This window comes from Hyalella azteca, unplaced genomic scaffold, assembly GCF_000764305.2.
Source record: "Hyalella azteca isolate HAZT.00-mixed unplaced genomic scaffold, Hazt_2.0.2 contig17970, whole genome shotgun sequence".
NCBI lineage: Eukaryota > Metazoa > Arthropoda > Malacostraca > Amphipoda > Hyalellidae > Hyalella > Hyalella azteca.
Window position 1 is genome coordinate 263,138 of NW_025947730.1, and position 25,914 is coordinate 289,051.

The following is a 25,914-nucleotide window of genomic DNA, read 5'->3' on the forward strand; positions in this document are numbered from 1 at the left end:
ACCAAGCGGTCACTGATTATTCAGATAGATCTAAATAAATTATAAAATTTATTTGCAAGCCTAGCGATGCAATAATGACGTTGACGCCATTCTTGAATTTCTACATAAAACGTGTTGTAAATAAAATTAGAGATTCATCGCTTTTAGCACGCGTGTACCTTGCATAGATATACTGAAGCTATCACTTGTTTTTATAGACATGCTACTAGGTAGTTTTCATTCTACCATTCTGATTTGTTCCAGGTTAATTTGTGAAACGTAAAATATCTGAATATTGAATTCTGAAAACTCAGTTAAAATTAATCTTAAACCGCACGTTTTCAGCCGTTTTTTAAACTCGAGGAAACAGCCGATATGTATGCGCGAGATCTATTTACATAATTTGAGTTGAACGATTTCATATTTTACACATTTTTATTCAGAATATTACCGGATCTTTGTCTCAAAGAACGGTAAATTGTTCAATTTTTGCTCTATGATAATATGATGAAATATACCGGGAAATTTCCCTGGATTCGGAACCCGTCAAACGCTTCTCCACATTGCACCAATGAGATTTCGCCACAGTTGTGTAACGTGTCTCTGGCAGCTGTGCGGCGAGGCCAGTTTGATCCGAACGTTCTGTCAGTTGTGTTACAGATTGCAACAAGCGTGGCGACTTTTCAAGCTGTGACGCGAATGTTTTGTTTCGAGTACCTCCGATTATAAATTTTTATTGGAAGACCTTTAAACTAAAATTGTATAGGTTAGTATCTTGCAAATATTCAGCAAATTACGTACGTACTTTAGTTTATATGTTTTTCAATAATTTTGGTTATTTCAATATAGGCTATAATGCATATTCACTATCATATTGCATCATTCGATCATTGCATGTTCTTTCACATTTGAAATAGTATATTCCTTCTCTGATTTCTCTTTTTCTCATTTGGTCTTGTAATATTTATAAACTTATTCACCATGATTTTTATTGGAACTATGAACTATCAGCCATCTTAGGGTATATTTTCACTTCACAATTTTAGTCAAGTACAAGGAACGGGTGAATTGGCCCAGGAAAATGGTGTCAAACAGTCAAATCAAAGCAGAGACTTTTTTTAGACTTCTCCTCAACTCGCTTGTTTGTGAGTCCTATAACATAACTAGACTAGTAAATGGAGTAAAGTATCACAGATACCAGCATTATCATGCATAAAGATTAAGATATTGGCTTATAGGGTAAACGTGGTATACCTATTCCAAGGGATTTCCAACATCCGAACATTGTAGGTAATTCCAACACTTCTCAACTTTTTTCCTTTATAGCCTATTAAGCTTTTTCTTAGTTCCAGGCATTTGTTGATGGTTGAAATAGTGACGTCATAGTCGTCATACAGTCATACTTTTGCGCGCCATACTAGCTATTGCCAAAACACTAGGTCTGGGGCTCTGGGCATTCTGGCGGGAAATTGTTGAGGGTATTACTTAAGATTAAGTGCATCCAAGAAAGAGTGTTTTTTTTTATTAGGTATATGTTTTTGGGGTGTAGATTAAGAATCTGAAATCCGTTTTTGGCGGTCGGAATCGGAAATTTTTAATGGAACCAGTTCCTAACTGCACCTAACCTGCAAGGTTTTTTTGATCGGCTAGGTTTTTTCTATGTTTGGACTTTGGAGTCCGACCAGCGGCCGGAAAAACCTAGCCAATCAATGAAAACCTAGCAGGTTAGGTCTAGTTAGTAGTTAGGAATGGATTCCAATAAAAATTTCCGATGCCGACCGCCAAAAACGGATTTCAGATTCTTAATCTACACCCCAAAGAACATATAATTAAAAAACACCCTTTTTTGGATGCACTTAATCTAAAGTATTACCATGTTGAGATCCAAAGAGAGACAGTGCGCGTCAGTGAGTGGTGGCGTCACCTAGCGAGAACATTGAAAAAATTGTCAAAGTTGATACTTGACCTTGCTGAGCTTGCTCTTGCAAATAGTGCTATATTGTTTGTGTTGAAAGAATATTATGGTTTGAGACTTTTAAATAAGTCTGTGAACATATTAGAAATCCTTTAAGTATACTTGTATTTGCTGATTTAAAGTTGTAAATAAATTAATAGATGATTAAATCAAGAGACGGTTATAGACACATAAAAACTAATTCCAACACAGCTTGGAATTAGACACACACAGCTCATTCCAAGCTGTGTGCAAAAATTGAAATTTTCTTAACGAAAAGCTTAATAGCTCTTAATTAAAAGCCTATATAAGTAGTGTTCAATATTCAATAGTGTTCTGATTCCAAGCTGTGTCATATTCCAATAGAGCTCACACAGCGATCGGAATTTGAACACAAGAGTGTTGGAATTACGAATTAGTAGAGTTTAAAGCGCGGCCGGAATTAGTCTCACAAAATGCCAATTTTAGTCACACAGCGTCGCACTGTGTCGGAATATATGGTTTTGGTAGGTTTGCATTCTATAGGCTTTTAAATAAATATGGCAACATTTTGTGATGTTTCATTGTTGCTGGCACGTGGTGCGGTGTTTGAAGAGTGACATAAAGCAAACAGAACTCGAGTTGCGCGTATGTTTTTTTATAGCCATTCATTTTTTGCTACATCCTTGAAGTGTCGGAATATACCGCATTTACCCTATTAAAGAAGAGGAAGTTCAAAATGACTTGATTCTATAAAATCTGGTTTGACACTATTGAATACTAGGTATTGCATTAGCACTCACTGCCACTCAGTTAGGCCTAGGTATAGTTCCAAAATATTTTGTCAATTTATGTACGTATGTCATCAGTATATGCCTTTAAAAGTTTGTATCAACAAATTTGTTCTGTATAAAATAATGAAGGTGGGGTTTTGTCAGCACTCTCAGCAGCAGTGACATCTTAAAGCAGTGACATTGTTAAATAAAGCAGTGACATCTTGTCCCATTATGCCTGGCTTGATCATAATGGCAAATCAGAGGTTTCTAGGCTCTTCCTCTAGTTTAATTTTGAGTCTTATAATAACTTTGAGTAGGTCAGTAAAGTATCATGGATACCAGCATTATCATAACATAACATTGTGATGTCAGCGCTAAAGAGTAGGCCTGATGTGGCCTGTTGCCAATTCTTGAACTTTTCGTTGCTAGTTCACAGAAGATCTAAAATTGTGTCATTTGACTGGATCTTTTCAAGACTGACAATAGTTTGAAATAGCTACTAGACTTCCACTGGGACAAGATATTGGTTTAAAATCTTAGGCAAGTGAGGAAATTAAAAATGACTGTCTAAAAAATCACTGGTTTGCCACTATGAGTATGGACTTGATGGTCTTGACCCATAGAAATATGTCAGTTGTGTAGTAATTTGTTTACATCATAATATCATCAATATATGTGGTGTGGCCACAATTTCTATTCGATGTTGAGAAAAATGTTGTGTACCAAAATTACAAATGTGGATGCAAATCTTAAGGACTGCTGTGCAGGATGTAATTGTATCCTGCCTCATGGCCATAAACTGATAAATGCATATACATGTATTGGTGCATTCAGTGCCACTACCAGCTCTGCGCTGACATCAGTTGTCAACTGATATGATCGAGATAGTCTTGCATGAACTGTGCTGTCTATTCACCATTGGTTTCAGGAAGCTGAATTTGCATGGGAAAATTTCCCAGAAGCCTACATGAGATTTTGTGAATTGTTCCTGTGATCTTGATCATTTGTCTGATGTTACAATTTCTAGTGAAAAAGTTTGTAAAGTAAAACATTTTAGATATTTACAGAGTGAGAGTCAAATTTTTTCAGATAATTTTGAAATGTTACAGCTACATTGTTCAGTTTTACCAAAAATTAGATTAGAAATAATTAGTTGTGAAAAACATTTTTTTTTCAAGCAACCTATTGATTATTTGGACCTACAAGTTTATCCATTTTATGGCTGTGAAAAATGAGTCAGTTTCCTTGAATAAATTTGTCAAGCCTTGAATCTATCTTATCCAGCCAGGATGACCAGCTCATCAAGTAAATGATCTTTGATTTGATCTGAGTTATGTTCCTTGTCCATATGGAATTAGTTGAAATTTGAAGACCTCTTACTAAGCTCTAGAAGATGCATATTTTTGGAAAATGTTCCGATGCAGATCAGGTTCTGTGGCTCCCTTTTCAATCAATTTCAATTTTCAACTGATGAAAATTGAATTCTGTTTGACCCTCAAGTATGAGATGAAATATTATCAATTGTACAAAATGACTTTTCTTGATCATCCTCTTTATACCTTAAAGCTGATAACTTCCATTTCACAACTTTGCCATGAAAATTACATCCCATTCATGGAATTCTGATTTTTCAGGATGTTTGGCATCTGGAGATTAGCAGTGCTATGTACGGCAGCTGTGCTGTTTATGCTGAGCGGCTGTCATGGCCTTACTGTCATGAGTGTGGACTTTGGCTCTGAGTTCATGAAAGTGGCTGTTGTGGCAGTAAGTGAATTGATTCATTATTTTTATTCAAGTTAGTAATTTTGTACATGTCTACAAGCATCTAATTATGACTAGAGTCTCAAGTGAGGATGGACTTACTTCTCCTATGTTTAAATTACCTAATTGCATTATGGCCACTACATAGGTAGCCTATGTGTAGTAAGAAGGCTTGTAAATTAATATCATTTTATTTGAATGGAGACTATTAATATTAATCACACTCAATTCTTAAAAATCAATTTTGAGATTAATGACTTGTCTGTGATGTAGTAAGCGTTTTGTTTGAATTCATTTGGTTTGAGTAATATGTATTGGATTTATGATTTGAGCTGTAAAGTGATAATATAAAATTGAAAATTCCCATAATTCCTTAGACAAATATTCATTTGAAATACACTAGTGTCAAATTGATTGGTCTGGTCTTTATTATTGTAATGTTGAAACTTTTTCTGATGGAAGTGATATTCTTTTTGGCCTTGAATATCTAGTTTTCTGTTGGCCAAACATATGATGGATACTCTTATTCACTTTTATACCTTGTTTCAACAATCAGTTAGATATCTGATCTGCTGTGCAGCCAGGAGTGCCAATGGAGATAGCTTTAAACAAGGAGAGCAAGCGCAAGACTCCTGTTGCGATTGCCTTCAGGGATGGAGAGAGAACCTTCGGAGATGATGCTATCACAGCTGGGATGAGGTGAGAACCTTTAGAGACAATGCCATCACAGATTCACAGCTGACATCAGGTGAACAACTTAGGAGACATCGACATGACAGCTTTCATGATGTGAGGACCTTTAGGGGGATGATGCCATCTCTGTTGGCATAAGGTGAGTAGTACCTTTGGATATGCTGCCATCACAGCTGGCAATGCTGACATGAATTGAAGACCTGTGGAGACAATGCCATCACAGCTGACCTGAGGTGAGGACCTTTGTAGACGATGACATGATATTGTCACCACCTGGTTGGTACGGTACTATATTGGTCAACATTAATATTGCCACAGGTTGACATCTAGCATATTAGCAAACATTATTGCCAGAGGTCACCATCTAGCGTATTTATGAACATTGTTATTGCCACAGGTCGCCATTTAGCGTATTTATGAACATTATTATTGCCACAGGTCGCCATTTAGCGTATTTATGAACATTATTATTGCCACAGGTCGCCATCTAGCGTATTTATGAACATTATTATTGCCACAGGTCGCCATCTAGCGTATTTATGAACATCCTGCACCTGCTGGGCAAGCCTGTGACTCACCCCATAGTGGAGGCCTACATAGCCGCCCACCCTCAATACACCATCTCCCCCCACCCTGTGCGGGAGACTGTCGTCTTCAAGATATCTGAGTGAGTCATGCTTAATTGTTAAGAATTGCTGTGTTGCAATGAGTGAAATAGTTTCCATCTATGCATACGTTCTTATGCACATTCAAATTTTGGTATTACAGTAGACTTGTGTTAGATTGCTGGTAGTTATGCCTGGTGGACGGCTGGTAGTTATGCCTGGTGGACTGCTGGTAGTTATGCCTGGTGGACTGCTGGTAGTTATGCCTGGTGGACTGCTGGTAGTTATGCCCTGGTGGACTGCTGGTAGTTATGCCCTGGTGGACTGCTGGTAGTTATGCCCTGGTGGACTGCTGGTAGATTCGTCCCTTAAAGTAAAAAGGGAAGGCACATGAAATATCTGAAATTGCGTGCTTTCCTTGAACTTAGCTTCTATTTTTCTAACAAACTAATGTAATATTGCTGTCTAATGTATTTATTTATTAAGGTTTTGCATTGCCCTCTCTGTAATACCGAGATTACTCTCATAAATTCATTGCATGAAGCCTGCAGACTTGTATTCCTTGTGTCCCGCATGTCCTGCTGGTGAGACATATCCTTCACGTCCCTCACATGGCCACCTCCTGTGCAGAGAGCTAAGCCTGACTGTAGAGGAACTGGTGGCACAGCTGCTGAAGGAGGCGCAGGCGCAGGCGTCGGCACACACAGGGCAGCAGGTGAAGGACCTCGTCATCACCGTGCCTGCCTTCTTCAACCAGGCCGAGCGCCGCGCCCTCCTGGAGGCTGCACAAATTGCCGGACTGAAGGTGCGAGCATCATCCATTGTTGCTTAAATAAATCGCATTAACTTATGATTAACAATAATCTATTTCTTTTGGAGGCTTGAGGAGCTTGAGGCTGCTTGAATAGCTACATCCAAGCATTACCTTTCAGAAGTATGATGACCTCAAATTTGCCATAAATTCAGCACGGATCTTCCACTGCACGCTTCTCTACTTTTTAACTGTGACGAAAATAAATATTTGTTGATAATTAAAGCTCATCTTTGCAGGTCCAAGATTGACCAACGAGATCAGTTTTCATCAATCAATCTTTGCTTCCATCAGCAATTGTTTTTTTTTTCAATCTCAGGTATACTAATCTCTTGTTGATCAACGCTAATCTCGTGCCCTGACCAGGTGTTGTCGCTGATATCCAACAACGCGGCGGTGGCGCTGAACTACGGCATGTTCCGCCGCAAGGAGATCAATGCCACGGCGCAGTACCTCATGTTCTATGACATGGGCGCCTCCCAGACCACGGCGTCCCTAGTGGCTTTCCAGACCGTCAAGACCAAGGATAAGGGCTACAGCGAAACCAACCCACAGCTCACGGTGCTGGGTGTGGGGTGAGTGACTGCAATGTAAACAAGTTAAAGAACTATACAAATATTTTGAGGCTAAAGCTGAATATAGAAGTGCTAGTATGACACAAGTTCTTGTGAGCCTGACATTTCATATTGAAGTTTCCATATGTTAATGATAGTTACGAGGTTTTGTGATGCATTAGAATTTGATTATAATTTACTATGACCTGGCATGCAGATTTGACCGGACCCTGGGTGGCCACGAGATGCAGCTGCGGCTGAGGGACTTCCTGGCGCGCAAGTTCGACGACATGAAGAAGACGTCGACGAGCGTCTTCAGCAACCCCCGCGCCATGAGCAAACTTAATAAGGAGGCCGCCAGACTCAAGCATGTCTTGTCCGCCAACACCGAGCACATCAGCCAGGTGGGTGGTGGGGTGGAGGCCAGGTGGGTGGTGGGGTGTAGGCCAGGTGGGTGGTGGGGTGTTGTTGTTGTTGTGGTTCCCCGGTCTCACTTTTACAAGAGACCCCCCTCGCGCAAGTACGACACCACCGACAGGGGGACGCTCCAGAGCTGTAGGGCCGAGGTTATGTGGTGGTGTTGTCTGAGGTCCTGCCAGAGCGGACATTCCAGGAGAATGTGAGTGATAGTGTCGGGAGCTCTCTGGCAGGATGGGCAGGTGTCTGTGTCTGCTTGGCCTATTCTGTTTGCGTATGTTTGTAGTGAAGGGTGGTGGCCGCAGCGCAGCCTGGCTAGGTGTACTCTCTCCAGTCTAGAGAGCTGTGTTTCTGTGCTGCTTATGTCGGGTGGTGCCGTGGTGGGAGTTTGTATGTTGGTGCTAGTGTTTCTTTGTTTTTGCCGAATTTGGTACCGCCTAGGGCCCGAAGTGAGTTGAGTCTGATGTTTGCGTTGTTCACTATGTTGTTGATGTGAGGGCCGAATGTCATGGAGGTGTTGTAAGTGACCCCTAATATTTTTGTTTCGTGTGTGTGCGGGATCGGGTTGTTGTTTAATGTGATGTTTGGTCTGTATTGGTGCTCCTTTGTGTGGCTGGTCATTAATTAATGTGTTTGTGGATTTACTAGGAGCAACCTTGAGTCTGTTCAGTGTGAGCCATTGTGATAGAGTGTTGAGATATGTTTGTGCTTGTTGAGTACATATGTCTGCGGATGGGTGAGTGGATGTTATTGTGACGTCATCTGCATAGGAGGCAATGTGGATGTTTGGAGGTGGTTCGAGTATGTCGTGCATGTATAGATTGAAGAGTGAGGGTGATAGGACGGAGTTTATGCTTTGTGATGCCATCGTTTATGCTTTGTGTGAGGTTTGTGAGTAGTGTTGTAGTCGAGTGGTGAGGTCTGAATCCGTGTTGTGTTGGAGAAAGTGTAATGTGCGGAGTGGCTGTGTTCAGTATGAGGCGCTCTATGACTTTTGATGGTGTACAGAGGAGTGTGATTGGTCTGTATGAGGCGGCCTCAGTGGGTGGTTTGTTGGGTTTGAGAAGTGTGATTATTTTGCCAATTTTCCAGATGTATGGTATTTTGGAGGGTGAGTAGGAGAAGTTGGCAATGTTTGTAAGTGTCGTGATTCCGTGTGGGCCAAGGTGTTTAAGGTGTAAGTTTGTAATGTTGTCGGGCCCAGCGGCGGAAGAGTTTTTAATTTGTTGTATGACCCTTTTGGTGTCGTTTGTAGTGTCTAGGGTAGCTGTTGAGTCTAGTGGAAATTGTTGTTTGCGTCTTATGATGCGTCTGTCTTCTTTGTATGTGGGTAACCTACTTATGTTTGCGTAGTGTTGTATTAGGATGTTTGCTTGTGCTTGTCTGGTGGGGATGTTGTCTGTATTGGTGGTGATTGCTGCGTGGGTGTGTTCTTGTTTGCTGTTTGAGTTGTGTAAGCTGCGTATTGTTCTGTATAGATGTGTGATGTTGGATTTGTAGTCCAGTGTATCCAGGAACTCGAGCCAGGCCCGTTGCTGTTGCTCTGTGATTTTGTTCTGAATTTGTGCATATAGTTCCTGGATTTCTCGAGTAGTGCTTGGTGAGTGAGGGGTGGGTGTTTGTCTGCGATTGTTGTGCAGATGGCCAGGTGGGTGGTGGGGTGTAGGCCAGGTGGGTGGTGGGGTGTAGGCCAGGTGGGTGGTGGGGTGTAGGCCAGGTGGGTGGTGGGGTGTCAGCCACAACTCAATAATTGATCAGCAGAAGTGCTTGCTGCACCGTTCAAATTTTGCTCAAAGGCTGAAGATGTGCTGGTGAACTATGAGCTACGTGCGTGAACCTTGCACGCACTGACTTGAACATTCACCACGTAACGATGCCTATAACACGCAGGTGGAGAACGTGATGGAGGACGTGGACCTGCGGGTGCTGGTGACGCGGCAGGAGTTTGAGGACCTCATAAAGGACCTGGTGGCGCGGTCTTCTCAGCCCCTGCATGACGCCCTTGCTGCTGCTGGGGTGGACATGTCCGTGGTGGAGCAGCTGGTGCTGGTGGGCGGCTCCACCAGAGTGCCGGCTGTGCAGGAACATCTCCAGGTCTTCTATACATGTTTACTGCCTTCTGTACATGTTTGCTGCCTTCTATACATGTTTACTGCCTTCTGTACATGTTTACTGCCTTCTGTACATGTTTACTGCCTTCTGTACATGTTTACTGCCTTCTATACATGTTTACTGCCTTCTATACATTTGTACTGCCTTCTATACATTTGTACTGCCTTCTATACATGTTTATTGCCTTCTATACCGGTACGTGTTTACTGCCTTCTATACATGTGTGCTGCCGTCTATATTTGTTTGCTGCTCTTGTTGTTCTGTGTGCACTTGATTAGGAATGAAGTTATTTTCTTACGTTTTTTTTTTATTTTATGGAAATTTACTTTATCGATGTTGACCGTACATTATGGGTTTTATCGCTCGATCGTCAATGGCTTTAATTCTGTCAGATTGGTGCCAAAGTGGCTTACGAGGCGCGTGACTAGGTTCTCATATGAATAGGTTACGGCAAAAATAAAGCGAGAGGGTTGTAGTGAAACACTGGTACATTTCATATTAAATTGGGAAATTTAAATTCAAATCTTACGTTAACTAACAAAAATTTCTAGTATATGAAAAAGAAAATCCGAACACATTCAAATACAGGAACTATCAGCTAGCATTCCCTAAAATTCACTATTTGCCAGAAAAGTTGATCCGTTACAGTTCCGTTGAGTAGACAACAGTTGTAAACGACCGTAACTCGCGCACACGTTTACGGTCGTATGTTCAGCGACCGTACCGCAGTTGTAGCCGCGCGTTTGCAGCCGTATTCCAAGTGACCGTACTGCAGATGTAGCCGTGTGTAGATCCCCGCGGTCGCTTTTTCTTCATAACCGTCGTGTCTCGTTGATATAGATGCTTCACGGTCAGTCTGGCCGTAGGTTTCTTGTAACGACCGTACTTCGGAATAGTGGTGTTCGTCTTCATAGTCGATGATATTTCTCCCAGCTCGCTGCCGTACTGTTGTTGATTCGTACCGTTTCTTCTGTGCTGATGACCGTACATATACAATATAATTCTGCGGCCGTGCTCAAAACTTGAATCTTCATGATTGCTGTCGTTATATCGTTGAATGTCGTGTTGTCTATCACGTTGTATCTCGGCTAAATCTCAATCGGAGCAATGAACGTTGACCATACAAATTAATAAGCGAAGCTAGGCCGTTACTTGTATTTTTTCTTAAGTTATTATATCTTAGTCGTGCTGGTATGAACGACTCGACGTTTCGCGCGGCCGTTACTTAACGACCTTCCGCCCTAAAGGCCGAAGCCGTTGCGGAGATAGCTACAGACCGTACTGACGAGACCACTGTAGCACCAACCCTTGGCTTCAATTTTAAGGTCCTTTTATACGCTGGTGTCGCCCACAGTTGCGCCTATTCCCTAGAAGGGACGCCGCGACAGTTTTGACTTTTGAAATCTGCAAGGGTCAGCCGTTTGGTGCCCTCGCCATTCTACCATAAATAAAACCACGGTCTCGAGAACAATAGCACCTTATACGAGCTTTCCACAGTTCAACCCAAATTTCTATAGCCTTATCACACTTCACAACACAGCTATTTTCAATATTATAGCATAAAATAGTCAGAATTACCTACGCTTTATTCACACTTATCTTCAAATAAAGTAATAACTGGAGCGCAGAACTACTAACTTATTGAGAAAAAAAATTGAAACTTGATGTGTAATGGTGACATATGCAAGTCGAACATGTATTTTATTTCTTAGCATTGACTAACATATTGTTATTGGTTCTTCCAATAACCCAAACATATTGTTTGGGTTATTGGTTAACTCTCGGGTGTAGGTGAACTTACATTATGTATGACTTCAAAATTTACTCAACCCTTCGCGCCACGCGTATCAGTTTTTTTAACGTATAATGGCATGTATCAATATTCAGGGGTTGTTATGATTGTGCAATTTTATAATATTTCTACGTTATAGATGCATTATGATTGTACTATTGTAACACTAGAGACATTATAATTGTACTATTATTGCACTAGAGATGTGCGTGAGACTTGGCCAAATGGCGATGCACTTATTGCTCTTGTGTTGGTCATCCTGATCTGGTTGGGCTCGGCAAAAGTGCAGATCAGTGTACGGCCGCTCTATGCTGGTGCTGTGAGAAAGAAAGTGTGTTATTTTATGGATAATAATATGTAACATTAAATTGTTCTGAAGTGGCCAGTGAAGCTTGAGCTGAACAAATGGTGTTATGCAGAGCGTGTGGGGACGCGAGTTGTCCCGCAACATCAACGCTGACGAGGCAGCGGCGCTGGGCGCCGTGTACAGGGCGGCTGACATGGGGCAGGGCTTCAAGGTGAAGACCTTCCACGTCAGAGAGACCAACCTCTACCCCATCGAGGTGATGACACGTCTTCTTCGTCACGCTGTCATGTCCTTGATATGATCTCTTGATATAATTAAAATAATTGTAATATGGTTACAGCAACTTGTTTGGGATTGACGTAACATCCTAAGGGTATGAAGAGTTTATTATAAGCTATATATATATTTGAGCTACATAGCGGAAACGTACGCCCCAGGGGGTTTGCAGTTTTAGTTAGTGTCTAGCCCCTTCTTTCTCGTTGGTGGAATTCATTTAAAACCCTAGGAGGTTGGCAGGAGGACTTGATTTTAATCTACAGATGGATACAGGTGGAGTTTATTCTTGGCGTTTTAGGAGTTTGCCGTTTTAGGTGGAGTTTTAGTTGGTTCGCAGGTGGAGTTCATTTAAACCCCCAGGTGGTTTGCAGGTGGAGTTTGACCGGGAGGTGGAGCAGGAGGACGGCACCTCCACACAGAAGGTGGTGCGGCGGTCGCTGTTCGCCGTGGGCAACGCCTTCCCCCAGAAGAAGGTGATGACGTTCAATAAGAATGTCGCTGACTTCGAGTACAGAGTCAACTATGGCGCCGACCTCATGACCACTGCCAGGCTCAGGTGACCGGCTCTGCAATTCTCTTGTTAATGATGATTAAATAAGACGCTGCGTGAACTTACTGCACGAGTAATTTTAGGAAGAAGAAATTTTGGAAGAACTTGTCACCTAATGCACATAAAAATATAATAATTGCTATACCGTGTGGTATCACTGATCACTATCTGTGTGACGCCTGAAATTATATTATAGCGTTATAATGGATTGATATGGTACTTGGTTACTAGTGTGATATGTTGACGGTATAATGGACCAAGGCAGCACTAGTGGTTACTAGTTGATACGTTGACGTTATAATGGACTAAGACAGCACTTGAGTGGTTACTAGTGTGATATATGACGTTATAACCTACTAAGACAGCACTTGAGTTACTAATGTGTAACGTATGCATGTGCAGACAACAGTTCGGCAGCGTAACGCCAGCGCTGCGTCGGGCGCAGGTGACGGGCGTGACGAGCGTCTACGAGGAACACGTGACGCGCGGCGGCGCTGAGTTCAAGGGTGAGACCTATGGTGGCAGCTGAGAGGTATAACGGCCCCCCTCCTAACGCTGGTGTCATGCCTCACAACTGCCCCTGCCTTCGATATCATGCTTCAAATCTACCCCCGCCTCACGCCTCACATCAACTTCATGCCTCACATACCCCGCAGGTATCAAGGCCCACTTCCACCTAGACGGGTCAGGGCTGCTGCAAGTGGGGGAGGTGGAGCTCGTAGTGGAGCGCAACGTGACGGTCGAGGTCCCCAAGAGCAAGACGGACGAGGAGAGCGCCTTCTCCAAACTCGGCTCAACCCTCACCAAACTGTTCAGTGCGTGGCGGCCATCTTGTGTCATGAATTAATGTGTTCTTGTGTGATGAATGCGTGTCTTCTTGTGTGATAATGCGTGTCTTCTTGTGTGATGAATGCGTGTCTTCTTGTGTGATGAATGCGTCAAGTGGCATGAGGCTGAGCTTTACCAGTTACTGAGCCGTAGCAGTTAGTAAGAAGCTCTGAGCAGTAACAGTTTCAGAGCAGCAGCAGTCACTGAGCACTAACTGAGCAGTCACTAAGTAGCAGCAGCAGCAGCACTCACTAAGCCGTATGCATGTGCAGGCGGGGATGAAGAGGCTGCTGAGAACGCCACTGCTACGGAGGATGCTGCCGCGGACGCCCCTAAAGACAACGCCACCCAGCCAGGTCCTTGTTCTGCTCTGCTCTCTGGGAGGAATTGCTGCACAAAGCAACAAATTTCCACTTGTTAATGCCGAAAAAATATCACTATTATTTAGATTGATTACCTAGTGCTACAATTTGGAAGATACTTCCTATCTAATGTATATTTATTCATATATTGGTAATTTTCTAATGGTAACTTAGCTGTTTTATTGGGGCCAAGGCAGAAAGAGAAGTGCAGAACTTGTTACTCGCCCTTTCGCCATAATTTTTATGTATTTTTACTAGGTTGAAATTCTTTATTTCATCTCGCATGTTATTCTTGTATCGTGGCAGCAAGATCGTAGTTTGGGCTGTAAGGTGAAACTGTGGGTGACTTTAAAAGATTTCTAGAATGCCTGGCTACTTGCTATAATTAAATGAGGATTAATGGCAATTACGCACATGAATGCCTTGTAGTTTCAAATATTATTATGGTTACATGATAATATAATGAATCATCCATGACGACATGTATTCCGTGCAGAGTCGGCTCCCCAGGTTCAGGTTGTGACAGAGAAGCTGTTCCTGAACTGCAGCGTTGATGTGCTGGACCTGCCGCTGCTGGAGGGCGACCTGCTTTCTGAATCCCTTAACAAGTAAGCTCAGTCAAGTAATTGCCATTAAATAATAGCGTGATAGGCAAGCGTAACTATCTACTGTAGGCAAGCGTAACTAGTTACTATATGCAAGCATAATTATAAGATAGAATATGATGAGATTAGAAAATGGTATATCATTACAAGAGATCATGAGATGGATCTTAATGTTGCGAGCTTATGGCAGGCTGTCAGCACTGAACGAGGTAGCGACGGCTCGAGAGAAGCGCGAGGCAGCGCGCAACAGCCTCGAAACACTCATCCTGGACGTGCGAGACCGCATGAGTCAACAGGCCTACCTCGACGCGTCACTCTTCGACACCCAGCAGCTGCTGGCGACCACCTGTGATACAGTGCGTGGTGTGGGGGTGTGGGATGCTGGGGTGTGATGTGTTCGTGTGTGGGGTGTCGAGGGCGTGGGGTGCTGCACGAGTCAACTGGCTTACCTGGACGCCTCCTAGCTCGACACCCAGCACACGCTGGCGACCACCTGTAATGCTGTGAGGGTGTTCTGACAATATTAACAGTTCTCAAGTTGGTACTTATCTCAATGTTGAAGTCCTAACTCATTCTTTCGAAGACATAATTTTTCCTGGCAACTCACAGATCATTTCAATTTGATCAATCAATTTGATCAATGATCAATTGATCAATCAAATTTCAATCTTGGGTAGCTGGGGTTGCTAAAGGCTGCTTCAAGCTGCTCTTCCAGCAATTTGCACAAGTTCTGGCCGTCTGAGACGATGACATCTTTATCGTGCTAAGTCCCCATCGCTTTTTGAAGACACTCACTGGTTACTCGTTCCTCAGCTTCCAATTATTGCTATTGAGCTCGAGTCCAGCAAGATGCATTCAAGTACCTAGAGACCGTGACGCTTGATTGCAACTTAACTAAAAAAACAGCTGTTTCAAGGAGGGTTCTGTGTTACATACTTGGGAGTTGTCGTTGATCTATGTTGCATGTGGACGAGTGTGTGCCTCATGAATGTTTTTTGTACTACAGATGGAAGAGTGGCTGTACGACGAAGGCTTCAACGCGGAGGCCAAGGATTACTCCTCCAGAATATCGGAGTTGGAGACGATATTTGCGCCGGTGCAGCGTCGAGTGGAGGAGCACCAGCAACGCCCCCAGGCTCTACAGGCAAGGCTTGCTGCTGTGGCAGCAGTGCTGCTCTCTGCTGCTGCTTTAGCTGCACTACGACGACCTGAAATGCTGTTGCGACCCTGGCATATGTTGCAGCAGTCTACGATGTCGCATATGTTGCAAAGCCGTATTCTAGAATTCGTTCAAACGAATTGTGTTCTTATATTCCTGTGGCGATGTGTTCTCTGTGTGGTAGGTTTGTGTGGCTTGATGTGGATGTGTGTGCGGTGGGTGGTGATGGGTGGAGCATATGGGTGTGTAAGGGCTGGTGTGCTGAGAGGGTGGAGATGGTGGGGCGGCAAGGGGAGCAGAGCCTTGCGATGGGGAGCTAGAGGCAGGGGACGCAGGCTAGGGGAATCTCCTATACAAAGGGTCCCATATTCTTAAGGCGTCACTATTTATATAAGCTTGTGAATGTAGTAATGCTATTCGTTGTACATAGCGACGTAGTATGTATGTTTACCATTTTATGTTATCTTCTGGTGTCATTTGGTATTCGAAATTATCCTATAAATTTTATGTGCTTCTGACATGTGGGATATTTTGCATCTGCTCTCAAAGTTTTATTCGGTAGTTTTGCAAATAATTATGCATGTACACGCTCACACTTTTCGTTCGAGGTAAGATTAACTGAATTAACTGGTTCAGAAATGATGTCGGAACTGAATTTTCTTGTTATACCTGTTATTGGTTTACAATGCGGGTGAAAAATGGAGTTTTCTTCAATAGATTTCTTCAAGTTTGGTAGCGTAATTGGTAAAAAGTGAGGTGGCCCATCAAGCTGACGTGTAAAACGTTTGTTGATGTCCATTATAAATTTGTTGCAAGCTTTATCGTCAGCTTTCTTGCACGGGCGATTCTGCTAATGAATCGGTGATTGATCGCATTACGAGTGATCAGACGAAAAGTTTTTTGTTGCAATTTTTTGTTTGTGTATATTCTGTGTAAAGTGATAATATTTGTGTGTAAATAAGTCAATGTTGTACTGCTCTACTTCTTTGTGGGTATCCCTCGAGTTAGTGTATTATATATATTAGTTGATATCATAAGACGATAGCGACGGATAATGTTGCTCTTCACTCTATTGCTCAGCACTTCAGGTTTACTTCTCAACTTCTAAATGTCTGCATTTATTTGAGTCCTGGAACAGTTTTTGCGACTGCATCTTAGCATTAATTTGTCTTCTGATTTTCTAAATAGAAATGAGAGGTGTAGGGAACAAATATTTGAATATCGCATCTTGTGGCAAGGTGCAGTGCTTGCATGACATTATGCTTGCTTGTGAATTTATTTGAGGTAACTGTTATATCAATGTTCCATGTACACGTAATTTTCCATTTGTGTAGGCAATTTTTTGTAAGATTGTCTTCATTGCGCTCCATTTGTGGTTTCATGACTTTGAGACGTTAACTAAAGCTCTGACGGCTGGCCGTTCATAACTGGTGACTTCCTATGTTGCTAAGGATAGTACTGTAAGCTGGGGAATCTTTTGGTCGATTGTTACTTGCAGGTAATACTTCTAAATATACAAATATTACTTTTTCTATCACCTAAATAAATATGAATACCACCACCACCTATAATACTTGCGTGTCGGCGATGGACAATAAAAGTGCCCCCTCTCCCTCTCTTATTATTACCCTTGGAGGGAGAGGGGGCACCTTGATTCCCCCCTTCTGAACGCTCTCCTTGTTGACGGCTCTTCTTGCCGCCCATCTCTTTAGTTGACTACCCCATCCCCATTGCCTAATTCTCTAACATATATCTACTGAACCCGAAGGAAAACCCTGGCTGGGATCTGAAAGGATGTCGCCCAAGTTGACTACAGAGCTTACTCTTCTAGCGATACCAGACTATGTGATTTGCTCTAGGAACTTTAGATGGCATTAACGCTAACTGTACGCCACCGTTATGCTACATTCTAACCTTGCGACTCATAGTCGTTCAGAAGGCCTTGCAACAGCGCGTCTTGACCACTGAACCAAGCGAAGAGAAGCGTTATGCCTACATCTGCGCCTGGAACAGAGAAATTGTTATTGACCATCTCTTTCGCCATGCATGTGAACCAGACATGTTTGAACACTTCTGCAATCGTCTTTATTACATAACTCTAAGTTTAATCAATCTTAGTACCTACATAACTGGCGCCGGAGCTCCAGCGCGAAATAGAGTACGACCTTCTGAAGTGCTAGAAAACCTACTAACCACCCTCCCCGGGCTGCAACGCCCTAGCTGACCAAGTGTTGCTGAACATGTCACGTGTTGCAGGCGCTGAATAACATGCTGAACATGTCCTCGGACTTTATGATGAAGGCGCGAGGGTCACCCGAGTCACAGACCTGGTTTACTCCTGTCGAGCTGCAGAACATGGACGACCTCATAGTCAACACCCAGGTGAGCGACAGGTCTTCATTGTTATAGCCTACATGTTTATCACCACCACCAACGTGTTCACGGCTAAGCTCGCATGTTCACCGCCACGACCATGTTTATTGCCAATGCCTGCCATGTTCATCGCCATAGCCTACAATCCTACGTGCATGTTCACCCTCATGGCCGACATGCTCATCACCATAGCCTACGTGTTCACTGCTATGACCAACAGGTTCCCCGCCATAGGCAACATGTTCACCGCTGCAAGCATGATTTACTGACACACCTCATCTATTAAGCCTATATATCACTATAATTACCCATAGGAACATTAATATTCATGTTACCTGTCTTTCGATATCTTATGTATTTCTGGTGTCGTCCTAAGCTAATAAATCCGTGTTTGTCTCCCCATGCTGAAGTTCCTTGTTAGATTTGAAATTTAAATTTCGAATATTCCACGTGAGATAAAGCATATCCTCAATCTTCTTTTTGAATTAGTAGCTATTAGTTTGAATAAACACATTGAGGAGTGGTTGAGATATCCATTGATTACCGCGTTCGCTGCAGCGCTGGATGGAGGAGGCAGAGGAGGCCCAGGCGCAGCTACAGCCTCATGAGGACCCCAGCCTCAGTCTTAGCCTCATCGCCGACCACATCAACGACCTCGACAGGGAGGTGAGGCGGGGGTGAAAAGCTGCCTCCATGGGAGTGAAATGGGGCGCTGAGGCAGGGGTAAGAACTGCCTCCGTGCGGTTGAAACGGGGGAGCTGAGGCAGGGGCAAAAACTGCCTCCATGCGGTTGAAACGGGGGAGCTGAGGCATTGGTAAGAACTGCCTCCATGCGGTTGAAACGGGGAAGTGAGGCAGGGGCGAGAACTGCCTCCATGCGGTTGAAACTGGGAGCTGAGGCAGGGGTGAGAACTGCCTTCATGCGGTTGAAACGGGGAGCTGAGGCAGGGGTGAGAACGGTTTCTATGCGGTTGAAACTGGGAAGTGAGGCATGGGTGAAGACATCTTTTTGATATGAAAATGCTTCTACTCCTAATAACTACAATTAATATAAGCTGGATCTCTAAGACCTGTTTGCGTCGATCTGAACATTCAATAGCTGATCAACTATCCTGTCCAAAACGCGTGGCTACAAAATCCTTTTTTTCCCATTGAAAGAATTGCTCTAATCTCTTCCCTACATTGATTGCTGAACTCGTGAGAAAGATGGAGTAAAATACGAGATAAATGTTTCACAAAAAAGTCTAAATCTTTCTAACACGGAACATGTGCCGGCAGATGAAGTACCTGTTCAACAAGGCGCGGATGGGCAAGGCTAAGGCTGACAAGGAGGCTGCTGAGGCTAAGGCCAAAGCAGAGCGTGAGGCCAAGGAGGCCTTGAAGAAGAAGAAGCAGCAAGAAGAAGACGAGGACGACGAGGATAAAGATGACGAAGAAGTTGAAGATAATAATGCTGAGCAAAGTAAGTCGAAGCTTCAATATTTGGCCCGAAATAGATTTAATTTGGTGTATAACTGAATTTACCAAATGAATTAGGAAACATTCTTCATGAAAAGTTCCAGTAACATGAGTTAGAAGATTGCCATACCAATAGTAGCGTAAATGTGTGAATTCAAGTTACAATTGATGGGTATTATTGAAGTGTAGGAGTTAAATTTTAGGCACGAAAGCCCCTGAGCGTTAATATTTTGAACGAGTCCTGAGCGTAGCTCTCTGCCTGCCCTTCCAGGCACCGAGACGTTGCGGGAGGCGCGCCCTGAGCCCCTGCAGCCCGAGGAGGAGGACACAGAGGCGCCCGTCAACCCTGGTGGGTTATGTCGTATGGTGTGCTGGTGTGGCTCGCTACAGTGTGGTGTGGCTTTATTGCTTGTCGTGTGGTGTGGTGGTGGTGGTGGTAGTGATGGTGTGGTGGTGGAAGTGGTGTGATGTGGTGGTCGTGTGTTGTGTTGGTGGTGGTGGTAGTAGTGGTGGCGCCTTTTGTAATGTATGGTGTGGTGGTGGTGGTAGTAGGGGTGGGTGTAGTCGTGTGGTGTGCGTGATCTGAGACTGGCACGGTATGTGGTGAGAATGTAGTGTGGTGAAGCTAGTTGTGAAGCTCTGTTTTGTGTAATGAACTTAGCGATGGTGATACTTGTTATGTGTTGCGGGGCTGGCACTATGTGTAGGGTGAGGTAGGTATTGCGACTACATGAACTTCTGGTGTGTTTTGATTTTTTCACAGTGTACGTCGGAGGTGGGCATCTAATTGCATATTCCACCGCATATCTGTTTCTTTTGATTGACCGTCTAACCGTGGCCAAGGTCTATGGCCTCGCACTACACCATTCCCTGCCATCACTATTTCGTTGAACTGTCAATTGATTTTATTTGTATGTGTATTTATGAGCGAGTTATGCCCGAAGCCAAAAGCTTGTGTTGTGTTGCAGACGCCGTGCGGGAGGAAGAGGAAGTGACGCACACTGAGTTATGATGCGCCACGGCACAGCCAACATACCTGCTTACTCAAACCGTTGATCTGCTGTCGCAACCCTTCGATCTGCCCCCTCAACCCATTGATCTGCACCCTCAACCCGTTGATCTGCACCCCTCAAACCTTCAACTTGTCCTCTCAACCCTCTGTTCCCTCCATCCCTACAGCCCTCCTCTCACCACCCTCTACTCTGCGCATTCTTCCTGCCATCTACAGCTTGCTGTAGATTTTATTTTTACCCTGATTTAAGATCTCTTTATTTGTTATTATCTGCAAAGGTAAAGACATTCACCGACTTAATTTTTCTGGCGCATCTTGCTTACTTATCAGGTAGGAATAGCCTTGCAGTAACCCTACACTCTTCGATTGATTCATGACTCCATTAGTAATAGCATTAATTAGAAGCAAACGCTTCATGCACGGAAGAGGGACGAGCGGTCATCCAAGTTGCACGTCTAAGAGTTCATTTAGCGTCCGTTATGCGCTGTTGAAGCACAAAGAGTTGATGCGTAGCGGGTAATTGGTGGCATTTGAAAAAAAAATCGAAAAAATACGTAAAGTTAAGTTATATTTTTAGGTTGACGATGAAAGCAACAGGAAGGCGGAATAAAGGGTTTTTCTTGAGGTATAGTTGCAATTTTCTGGGGGTTATTAAAATGAACGAGTTTAACTAAACGTCAAAGCTTCGGAAAGGCTTATCTTACCTTTACTTGTTGAAAAAATACGTGCTGTTAGAATATAATTCTTTTATAGAACGCAACGTAAGGTCGTGTAGAATCTTTTCCAGAATATTTATTAATTGATGAATTATTTAGCTTGTATTAATTTATTTAGCTGAATGAATGGGCTTTGTGGAATGTTTGCCAGGTTTAAATTGGGTAAATATTAGGTCCACGACGCGACGAGTAAACATCATTCAAATAGCTTAGCATTTCATACAAAGATGTCGGCTTCTTTTCTGAAGATGTTGCTTCATCTACTTCAAAACTCGTTACTTTGTTTGAATTCTGTGTTTTGTTCCTCGCCATCGCGTAGCAGACTGAATTGACCATAGAAAACCAGGTAAAAATCGCGTTTTTTCTCTGCATGCGCAGAGGTTGACATTCCCTTTATGCGTGGCTCATTCTTCGCATTATTAGTGACTTAAGAGTTACAGGCAAGAAATATTGCGATAACTTTAGTCGTGTGGCTCTCCGAACTAAACATTATTAGACTGATGTTGTCCTGATGCTTGGTTGGTTTGGTTCACCCCGCGGCAGCCACGACCTGACGTAGCCGTTATTGCTGCGTTATTGTCCTGATGCCTTGGTGCCTCAACGCCTCGATGGCTGCCAATAGCAATATTTCATAACTTTTACTGCAGATGAAATTTTGAGCATTTCATTGTCCGTGACCAGATATTTTACAACTTGCTTGCAAAGGACGCATTTTCCTTCGTATTGACTCCCCATTCGATGTCAACGAAATTTAAATCTAATCCTTATTTACGTTAAAACTTTGTATTTAATTACTTATTTATTTGTTTTACTATGTCGCGAATATATGATTACTGTGTATCTGTGTTCCTGTGCGAAGATGGTCTCAAAAGGCTCTTCGTGTAGTATTGTTCAAGGCTTTCATGAGGCAACACGTGGCCTCCATTGAGCTTTACATCAACATACGAGTACGTCTGTAGTCTTCGTCTCGCCCGCTTTCTTCAGAGTTGGTCGAAGATTGGTCTTCGTGTTGCTCTTTATCCAGAATATTGAGCCGTCTACTGGCTGCCATTCTTGTAAATGATAAAGGAATTACGAGAATCCGTGCACTCATATGTGTTGCTGCAGTATTTCCAAGCACTCGTGGCGTTCGTTCTCGTTTGTGGAGATTCGATCGATTCTCGACATCAGTGTATTCATTCATCCATACCTCCAATGATTAGTTTCTAACTTAGGTTGATATTGCGTTCATAAGTTTAAAAATGCGTACCCATTGTTTACTGCGAATAATTGTTGTATAGATAATAGTGATAAGATCTTCGTGGTATCAATGTCTGAAATAGGGTCTTTTAGAGGTCGAACAAGAATTAATTCGTGCACTTAACGCATTGCTATTCCTACCTCAATTATGAAGCTGTCGACTAGCGAAGGGTTTGGTATATCTCGGCGTTGTTATGCCGTCATCGGAATGATTTTAACAGTTTTGGGAATTCACACCTAAGGCACTAACTTGACTCGTCAGATGTCGGCTTCTTTTGTTCACATCTCTATAGCATTTAATGCACTTAATTAGGTTAATAATGCCAATGCTTGGAAAAAGACATCGTTTAAAGTTGCTGCGCCTCAAATGAAATGACGAATAAAGTTACTATGACCAAATTTGCTTGTAAAGTGAAACGTTAAAATATATGCGAACTGAAAGATTATTTTCATGGCAGGTTATCGAGATATTAGCGACCTGCTGTGTTTTCGACTTGTGTTTGTGTGGATGATTTCTTACTATTTATTTCCTGGTAGTTGTGGATGTAATATTTTCTACTGTTCTGTGCATTATTTACCACTCCTGTGAATATACGAGTATGAGTTTCTTTCTCGCTTGCATGTATTTGAGGCAACATTAGTCGATGGAAAATGTATACCTTTGCTCTCACCTGAGCAGCGCAGTGAATGATCTTGAGAGCTGAGTAAATGTTTTGTTAAGAATTTGTAATTTACCTCACTTAAGAGTGATCTACTCGCCATTAAAACAAGGCAATATGAACATTGCAATCACGTGTTGTAGTTTGGTTCTAATAAAGCGAGGGAAGGATTGCTTCGAGCCTTATGAAAATGTGTTATAATTCAGCTTAATAGTACGAACACAAAGTTCAACAAATTTTAAAATTATACGGAATACCAAAACGCAAAAAAATATAGTTATGTACTTCACCTCATATAAGTCCTTCATATACAAGTACTTCACCTCGGCAAGAACAATGAACAGCAAGCTTACAGCATGAGAAAACACGGTTGCAACGAGAGGGTTATGATTGAGAAGTCTTGCGTGGAAAAAGATCTTGGAATTTGTGTCGACAAGGAGCTAAAATTTTATAGGCATATTGAAACGCAAGTTAATACATCCAATAAACTGCTTGGGCTGATCAGACGCTCCTACGAGTACCTAGATATAGCATATAGAAATGATGAAGCTGTTGTTCACCCCTGTCGTGCGCCCGAACCTAGAGTTTGGAAACGTTGTGTGGTCACCGAGACTTGAAAAGGACAGAAATTTAGTTGAGAGTGTTCAAAGATGAGCAACAAGGATAATTCCAGGATTAAAGGGCAAGTCCTATGAAGAAAGATTGAAGATTATGAAGCTTCCCAGTCTCCGTTATCGTCGCCTGCGTGGTGACCTCATTGAAATACACAAGTATACTCATGGTTTGTACAAGGTCCCAGAAGGATTACTAGAATTTGAAACAAGAACCAACAACAAGGGCCGCAGCTATAAACCAAAAAAAAAACTGCGGTGCAACTTATCCACGCGACAACATTTCTTCTCGCTTCGAGTCACTGACATGTGGAACAGCCTCCCTGAAGATATTGTTGACGCTCCGAGTATGAACGCGTTCAAGAACAGACTAGACAAGGCCATGCAAGAGCATATGTTTAGTCAAAATGCCTCGTACCCTACGGTACAACTGATATCGAGAATCGATTTTAAATCTACCGTCCGTTGAAAAGATCTGATCAAAAGGCCAGTCCAGTCAAGAAAAGCACAAGAATCGGCGACAGGCCTATCCAGGCCTACTCTTTAATGCCGAAGATACTATACCATACTATACTATGGAAAAACTTAAATGAATCTTTTGCTAACTTACTTGTAACTGTTGTTTCCGCGCAATGATTGCGTAAAATTTAAAGTAATGACGATGCTATATCATCACGATATAATAAGGTAGAGTCGATATCAGAAAGCCACTACATAAATGATTGCCTGCTGCTTCAATATTATTCATGCATTATATGAGATGCGAGTTCCGACTCCTTCTTGCCCTAAGTAGGTGCTCCTAGCAGCAAGCTTGAACGCTTCGTTACTACACACCTTACTGTAAACTTGGTGTATACCAGTAAATTATTTATTCTCGGTGAAATCGTATGGATCGATTTGCGTTTACAAGGGGCCAGTTGAGACAGCTGGCAATAACGGCCAAAATGACTGGCAATTTATTTTAGTATTTTATCATCTGTGGCAGCCGGTGCATCATTAAAGGCAAGAAAAATGTGCAATTGGTATTAGTTATCGTCTTTACCATTATTATTTCGCATGCCAGCTAAGTTCGATAATCAATGTTCAGTTTATAAAATACTTTACAAACGCAACTCCTTTCAATAAACTCGAAATTGTTGCTTCAAATGTTTCATTGAAAATATTAAAATGGTGGAAACCGACATTGACCTTCAAATTAGTTTGCAAGTGAAGCAAAAATTGACGATAAAATAATTTCATGGCTCGAGAGTCGAGAATGAGAATTGACTTCCGCTCCAGCAGATATTTCGTTGCCGAAGACAAACTAAATCGCAGTCCAGAACATTTTGCATCGCAGCGATAAACAGTGTCCTTCTGTTTACAAGTTGGATTGGTTTACAACATTTAAATTTTTGTGGTAATTTGAAATTAGATAGTATATATGCTTAAACCTTCTATTTAGCTAGTAATAAAGCTAGATAAATTTAATAATTAATATTTATTACATCTGAGTTTACTATTTCGCAACCGGTATCACAATGGTAAGTCACGAAGCGAACTTGTAACAACTTAAGTCTTAACAGTAACAAGGACAAGAACAATTTTCATTACAAATTATGTTCTAACATTTTTTTGAAGCTGGAATGTATTATGTTTATTTTGCTTGATATGTAACGTTGTAACCACTGGAGTTGGAAAACTATGTATGAATATAAATACCTAAATAAAAATTTGGCAAGATGTGAACTCCATGGTCAGGAAGGTGCAGCCCATGGTCAGGAAGGTGCAGCGTGTACAGTACGCTGGAGGTTCGTTTTTGGATGTACGCCAGTATGCCAGGGAAGAAAGTTGTCAATATGCTTGCTAAAAACGGAAGTGTAACCCTCGCCAATGCTGCATGATCGACACAGGCACACGTACTCACATGGTGGTTTTTCAGCAAATCCTTGGGCATTTAGAGCCAGCACTCCAGCAGGCACTCCGCAGGCACTGTGGCGCTCCGAAGCAGAAAAAACCTAGATCTAGGTTTTTTGCTTCCCACTAGGTTTCTAGGTTTTTCATTAACAAACTGATCCTAATCTAATTTTTTTCAGAATGGTGCACTGAAAGCAGAAATCAGTCAACAGTTATAGCCAAGAAAGGGAGAACTGCTACGAGACTTACGCGATGGAGCCATTTACAGGAGATATGAAAGTAGATTACTGGATGCAACTACCTATTCAGGAATGATCACGATTCACGAATAAATATTACTTACTAAGTTAGTAAAGTTACTATGCTCATAAAATGACGACTAGCTTAGTCAGTTATCACTTATCATTAATCCACTCGAGGAGAAACTGGAGAT

At 42.4% G+C, this 25,914-nt stretch overlaps 1 protein-coding gene across 1 annotated transcript; it reads left to right on the forward strand.

Moving 5' to 3' along the window:
- The first annotated feature begins 568 nt into the window (after positions 1-568).
- LOC108667305 (hypoxia up-regulated protein 1) lies at positions 569-23,038 on the forward strand. The gene is made up of 21 exons (XM_018154321.2): positions 569-745; positions 4,323-4,452; positions 5,030-5,148; positions 5,663-5,809; positions 6,378-6,552; positions 6,925-7,133; positions 7,330-7,516; positions 9,420-9,623; positions 11,853-11,996; positions 12,388-12,572; positions 12,969-13,072; positions 13,223-13,381; positions 13,667-13,750; positions 14,253-14,364; positions 14,552-14,717; positions 15,368-15,505; positions 17,777-17,902; positions 18,452-18,559; positions 19,172-19,355; positions 19,623-19,700; positions 20,320-23,038. The coding sequence occupies exons 2-21, from the start codon at positions 4,324-4,326 to the stop codon at positions 20,361-20,363; spliced, it is 2,802 nt and encodes a 933-aa protein (XP_018009810.1). The 5' UTR covers positions 569-745; position 4,323; the 3' UTR covers positions 20,364-23,038.
- The last annotated feature ends 2,876 nt before the right edge of the window (positions 23,039-25,914 follow it).

Excerpts from the sequence above, each read along its gene's own strand:
- LOC108667305 (XM_018154321.2), top strand. The coding sequence starts at position 4,324 with ATGTTTGGCATCTGGAGATTAGCAGTGCTATGTACGGCAGCTGTGCTG. Across the intron at positions 6,553-6,924 it reads CACAAATTGCCGGACTGAAG|GTGTTGTCGCTGATATCCAA; the intron begins GTGCGAGCATCA and ends TGCCCTGACCAG. Across the intron at positions 19,356-19,622 it reads AGATAATAATGCTGAGCAAA|GCACCGAGACGTTGCGGGAG; the intron begins GTAAGTCGAAGC and ends CTGCCCTTCCAG.